The sequence below is a fragment of the Pyrus communis genome, chromosome 15 (assembly GCF_041283825.1).
Source record: "Pyrus communis isolate YQ-2024b chromosome 15, ASM4128382v1, whole genome shotgun sequence".
Taxonomy (NCBI): Eukaryota; Viridiplantae; Streptophyta; class Magnoliopsida; order Rosales; family Rosaceae; genus Pyrus; species Pyrus communis.
This window is the reverse complement of record NC_142579.1, coordinates 24,340,726-24,346,992: the sequence shown is the minus strand read 5'-3', so window position 1 is coordinate 24,346,992 and position 6,267 is coordinate 24,340,726. Positions and strand designations below refer to the sequence as shown.

Below are 6,267 nucleotides of genomic sequence, written 5' to 3'. Positions count from 1 at the left end.
GTGTTCACGGCTGAAATGGGTCTTAGAAATAAAATCAGATTAGCACGGACCCGTAAGATAAAATTTGTTACACAGGTATAAAAATAAATTAAATAACGCATGTTATTTGAATTCATAATCAATCAAATCTTGTTCATTTTATATTTTGACACAATAAATAATAAACTGAATTGAAGTCTATTTTAGTACACACATACTCGCATTTTGTGAACAATTTCTTTTCATTTTGTTGTATTATAAAGTGTTGATTATTTTAAAAATTCTAAAAAAAAAAATCAATTATGAGGCAATAAAGAAAATAATGTGGCAGTTTTATTTTTAAAGTGGACATTTTTCTATTGTTATTTTAATATTTTTAGTTATTAAATGAGGTATGTTATACTTATATGGGTGTGAGATTGGTATAAAATTTATGTTCACGTAATTATTAAATTGTCGATGTTTTTTTTAATTTTATTTTTTAATTTTTTAATTTTTATAAAGGGGTTAGAATGAAAATTTATGAACATTTGATTGATAATTAAAGTTATATTAATATGTAGTTTAGATTTATTACAACCTATCCCAATCTCAAATAGGCCGTATATAAAGTGAGAAGGCTAGGTAAAACTTTCAAAAATATTTGAAAAAGCGTATAGTGCCGGTTATAAAAAATATCTTATGATTAATTCTTTTTGTACAGTTTTTTTAACACGTAAGTTCATCTTAGCACGTCGTGGTTCTAAAAATACTTTCTACACACGCGTATAAAGGCTAGTTTTTAAGAAATTGAATTTTAATTTCACAACTATCTTCATTGAGTGCGTCAATCTGAAAGACTATTCAAGAACACGTTTTTTTTAAAAGCCAGACTATTTTGAACGCGTGGTGTGCAGATATTTTAAATAAAGTTGAATGCACGGTAATATCGAAGCATGTGGCTGGTAATTCGGTGTCTCGTATCGCTATATGTGCCGAAACTCGGAGTCGAAAACAAACAACGCGCCTAACATTCTCAGTGTCACAACAAACTAGATTATTTTACGTTCTCTCCGTAAATCCATTGGAATTTCTGTTGTTCTTTCATCACCCAAGAAGAGATTACGTTGGTTTCTTTGAGGAATATCAAGACGGTGCTTCTCGAATAGAAGAGTGTTTGAAGATGAACAATAATCAGCCTGATGAAATGCTTAAATGTTCGTCTGCGGTGCCTGAACCGCCATCGGTTACAGTCGGGTTGGATTTTCCGTTGAAGGAGTTGAAGATGAAGCTCCTTAGGGATGAAAAGGTGTCTATGCTTGTGCTGACTGCTGCTGGAGGATGTGGGAAAACCACCTTGGCTCAAATGTTTTGTCAGGATCAACAAGTCAAAGGTATGCTATTTATGATTTCAACTTTTTTTTGGTGAAGTTTTACTCCTAGTTAAAAATTAATACACCATGTAGAGGATTACCCTTGTCCGCTAATCCCTCCAAACATACATACTAACCAAAGTTTGTTAAAGAACATAAAACTACAACGAAGGTGACATGAAACTAAAGCGCACGAAAGGAATAGAAAGACCAATATCGGCATGCCCAACAAATACCTAGTAGTAGAGATAGGAACTTGGCATGATTTTCTTTGTACTAGTGGTAAGTTAAGTTGATGCCTTCCTCTTAGAGTTAACAAGTCTTGTAATGAGCTCCTGTTTGATTACTTACTTGATATGAGAATTGCAGACATATCTTGTCAACCTTTTATTAACACCTTTCTTACTTTCTGTTTGGATAGATACATTCAAGAATAACATCTTTTTTGTCAATGTCTCGAAAAAGCCCAACTTGGACCTTATTGTACACCAACTATATCAACGGAAGGGGTCCGAGCTGCCTGCTTTCGAAAACGAAGTCATGGCAGCTAACTGCTTGCAACAATTTCTGAAGGAATCAAGACAAAATCCTCTACTGTTTGTCCTGGATGATGTTTGGTCAGGATCAGAGTCCCTTCTTGAGAAGTTTGATCAATTCAAGTTTTCAAATTACAAGATTTTGGTTACATCAAGATTTGCATTTCCAAGATTCGGTTCTTCTTATCATTTGGCACCATTGAATGATGAAGATGCAATGGTTCTTTTTCACCGTTCGGCATCCTTGGAGGATAAGAGCTCTTCTTACGACGATCTTTCGAGAAAGGTGATTTCTTAGTCCACAATACACACACACACACACACACACACACATATATATATACTTATTTATGCTCAGAAGAGGGTAAAGAAATCACGTTTGAGCATCCACACACGTTAATGAACTGTGAAGAATGAAAGAGTAGACAGTTTACAATTTTTCATCTTTATGAAACAATTTAGATGATTTTCAACAACTTAATCAAATAATAGTAATTGAATTCATTTTGGATAATTAAATTGCAGATTATCAAACTCTGCAAGGGATGCCCACTTGCCATTGCATTGGTTGGGAGATCACTTCGCGGCCAGCCTATAGAAATCTGGCAGAAAAGAGTAGTGGAATGGTGCAAAGGTTCATCTATTCTTGATTCTGACAAGGATTTACTTGCTTGCCTCCAAAGCAGCTTAGATGCCTTGGATAACGAAAAGGCTATCATCAAGGAATGTTTCCTCGATCTAGGTTCTTTTCCGGAGGACCAAAGAATTGCTGCTGCCGCCCTCATTGATATGTGGGCGGAGTTATATGGTCTAGATGAGGAAACTCTGACCATTGCCAACCTTCACGAGCTCACCGCCCGAAGTTTAGCAAATCTTGTTGATACAAGGTATGTAGGCTCCTCATAATTTTCCATTTCATTATGTATGGCGAACAAAATATAAAAGAAATTAGTATTGATCATCCAGGCATGAGAGGGAGGCGGATGGCTATTACACTGAACACTTTGTCACCCAGCACGACATGCTTAGAGAGTTGGCGATCCATCAGGCGAGTCAAGACCCAATAGAACATAGGAAACGACTATTTATAAACATATGTGGCGACAAAATTCCTAAGTGGTGGACAGAACAAAAATATCAAGCGATCAAGGCTCGACTATTATCTATCTCAACAGGTTCCATCAATCTCTTTTTAGTAAATATTTATACATGTGCGCTCGGGACATGCTTGTGCGCGCACGCACGCACATGCTCATTCATACTAAGACTTCAATCGGACTTCCACACATTTAAGTTCAACCCACGCTAACATCTTAAAGCTTATTGTTTGCAGATGGAGCCTTCTCAGCAAAATGGCCAAACATGCAAGCACCTGAAGCAGAGGTTCTAGTTCTGAATTTTCAAACAAAGAACTATGCCTTACCTGAGTTTGTGGAGAAAACGGATAAACTAAAGGTTCTAATACTAAAAAATTATGGTTTGTTACCTGCTGAACTAGATAATTTTGAACTACTTGGTTCGTTATCAAATCTTAAGAGAATTAGATTAGAACGTATTTCAATTCCTTCCATAAGCAAGGTCCTCAAACAGTTGAAAAGTCTGCAAAAGATATCTTTTTTCATGTGTGATATCGGCCAAGGTTTCGTCCAAATTTTAGATGCACTGCCAAATCTAATGGAATTGAACATTGATTATTGCCATGATCTGGTGCAACTTCCTGCCAACCTTTGTGACCTTGTTCACCTTAAGAAGCTTAGCATCACCAACTGTCATAAGCTATCTGTCTTGCCTGCAGACATCGGAAAGCTAGTCAATCTTGAACTGTTGAGGCTTAGGTCATGTGCAGAGTTGTTAGAGTTGCCAGGCTCGATTAGGAACCTTAAAGTTTTGAAATTTCTTGACATATCCGATTGCTTTAGCATAAAGGAGTTGCCCGAGGACATTGGTGCAATGTGCAGCATGGAAAAGATCAACATGAGCCAGTGTTCAAGACTGAAAGAGCTGCCTGCTTCTGTTATGGATCTTAAGCAGTTGAACGAAGTGATGTGCGACGAGGAGACGAAAACTTTATGGGAACGCTTCTTGCCATTTCTCACAAACATACGCATAAAGGTGATCAAAGAAGATATCAACCTAAATTGGCTAAACAAGCTTCCACCCTAAGGCCATGGTCCTTCCATCAATGAGTATTGGTGCACTGTATGCATCGTGATTGTGTTTAATGTTATTTTTCCTTTGTAATTTGCTTCTATTTTATGTTTTATATGATTTTAAATAACATGGCAGTACTGTAGAATTAATGTAAGTACTCACCATGGGTATTATTATAATAACATGTATGCACTCCTCATTGTTCAACTCTTCATTGATTCTCCTTTGATTTATCCAATCGATGAATGTTGGTGCAATATGCAAAGATAAGTACATGGAAAGAAAATAAGAGTTCAAAAATAACTACCTTTTGATTTATCCAATCAATGAGTGTTGGTGCAATGTATTAAACCTAATGGTTGTTTGTACGCTCTCTTTTGCCGCTCCTCTCTATCCTCTTACAGTTAAATAGGCCACATCATTACTGTTTTATTTTAATGGTAATGTTAAGGATATTAAATTTGTAGATAAAATTTTGCAAATTAAGTGATATAGAAGCTGATAATTAGTTTATAACTTAAACGTAGATAAACGTACTTATTCCTATTGGTAACATATCATTTAATTTGCAAATTTTATCTTGTTAACATTACTTGTATTTTAAACTATTTATTCAAGGGCACAACATTATTTTACTATTTTATTTTAAACTATTTATGCTACAGTACAACATTTTAAAAGCAGCGCAATACCAAATCATATGTGCTAGAAAATTCTGTATCTTCTCGCCTCCTAATAGCGTGTCAAATGTATTTCCCAGCTTGTTCCTTTTCTTCGGGTGAAATTCATTGCTCGTTCATTAAGTTTTATATATGCGTGCTGGAACCAACAAACGGCTTACATAACATTCTCACTTTCTCTTCAAACTAGATTAACGAAGAGGATTAAGTTTGGAGTCTCTTCGTTTTGGTAAATATGCCACTGGCTTCAGTCGGAATGGGTGCTCTCAGAACGGCATTTGAAATGCTGTTTGATGCTGTAAAATCAGCGCAGAAGGAGAATAAAATGTTCCACACCTCCTCCGAGACATCAAATCCACACTGGACTCCCTACAACCACTCATCAAAGACATGGAAAAGTATAACTCCGAAAGAGGGACTGCAAAATTTTGCAATACAGATAAAGGAGGGAGCAAGCTTTCAACAACAGTTACATCTCAATCTCATTGGCATTCCCTAATCTAGAAGAAATGAACATTGACTATTGCACTGATTTAAATGAGTTGCCTGCCGAGATTTGTGATCTTAGTAAACTAAAGAAGCTCAGTGTCACTAACTGTCATAAGCTATCTACCTTGCCTGAAGGGATTGGAAAGTCGGAAAATTTAGAAATGTTGAGGCTAAAATCTTGCACAGAACTGTCAAAGCTTCCACCTCGATGAGGAACCTTTGAAAGGTAAACTTTCTTGACATATCTGTTTGCTTCAGCATCAAGATGCTGCCTAAAGACATTGGTGAAATGAGTAGTTTAAGGAAGATCAACATGAGACAATGCTCAAGGTTGACAGAGCTGCCTCCATGAGTCATGGGTCTTCAGCAGTTAAAGGCAGTTGTCTGTGATGAAGAGACAAAATACTTATGGGAATCTTTCTCGTTGTGTATCAAAAACGTAGGGATAATTGTAGCCAAAGAGAATATCAACCTAAATTGGATCCATGGATGCAAATTTCCGCCGTCTTCTCATTTGACGAAAATGTACCTGCAAAATATTAACACTTAGGATTAAGGCCAAGAGCCTCACACACCCACAATGAATTTGGGGGGAGGGGGGTTTGGTCGAAGAATCTCTGATGCCAAAGTTAGAATTTGAAAGAGAAAACGTTTAGGAATTTTTGGGGAGAGAATGAATTAGCATTTTAGTGGGAGAACGAGACTATTTATAGGGGTGTGGCTGGCCCTAATTGGAGAATAGGGATGACCATTATTGGTAGAATTATGAGTTTAATTGCAAGATATTATGTAAAATAATATCTTGCAATTAACTTGGCAATCAATCCTAATTTAAATAGGATAATTGATTGTTAACTTTTGAGTGGAGATTTGATGAGGACTGATGAGAGAGATTTGAATAAATACCATTTGGATCACCTTTGACTCTTCCTTGATTGAGCTATTATTGTCTGTTGCATGCGTGTGGGAATCTCGGTGTGCCTTTAGGGTAATTTGTCATTTTTGCCCAAAAGTCTACGTGTCACCTCCATAATTTTCTTGATTATTTTTTGCTCCACAAATGCTCCCACACCTACTGAG

The 6,267-nt window shown here is 36.4% G+C and overlaps 1 protein-coding gene across 2 annotated transcripts; it reads left to right on the top strand.

Annotated features, from left to right (window-relative positions):
* Positions 1 to 914: 914 nt before the first annotated feature.
* On the top strand, positions 915 to 4,225 carry LOC137736605 (putative disease resistance protein At5g66900). 2 transcript variants are annotated; one of them, XM_068475847.2, is made up of 5 exons: positions 915 to 1,352; positions 1,753 to 2,153; positions 2,393 to 2,754; positions 2,834 to 3,042; positions 3,201 to 4,225. In XM_068475847.2, exons 1-5 carry the CDS (start codon positions 1,142 to 1,144, stop codon positions 4,028 to 4,030), a joined length of 2,013 nt encoding a protein of 670 aa, XP_068331948.2. In that variant the 5' UTR covers positions 915 to 1,141; the 3' UTR covers positions 4,031 to 4,225. The 2 variants fall into 2 exon arrangements, with proteins under 2 accessions (XP_068331948.2, XP_088542738.1); XM_088686612.1 differs by having other exon boundaries at positions 973 to 1,352; positions 1,797 to 2,153.
* Positions 4,226 to 6,267: the final 2,042 nt, after the last annotated feature.

What these genes read in the sequence shown, in the direction of transcription:
- LOC137736605 (XM_068475847.2), top strand. Translation starts at nt 1,142, where the DNA reads ATGAACAATAATCAGCCTGATGAAATGCTTAAATGTTCGTCTGCGGTG. An exon ending in TCAGGATCAACAAGTCAAAG is followed by an intron (nt 1,353 to 1,752) that starts GTATGCTATTTA and finishes CTGTTTGGATAG; the next exon opens with ATACATTCAAGAATAACATC. An exon ending in ACTATTATCTATCTCAACAG is followed by an intron (nt 3,043 to 3,200) that starts GTTCCATCAATC and finishes TATTGTTTGCAG; the next exon opens with ATGGAGCCTTCTCAGCAAAA.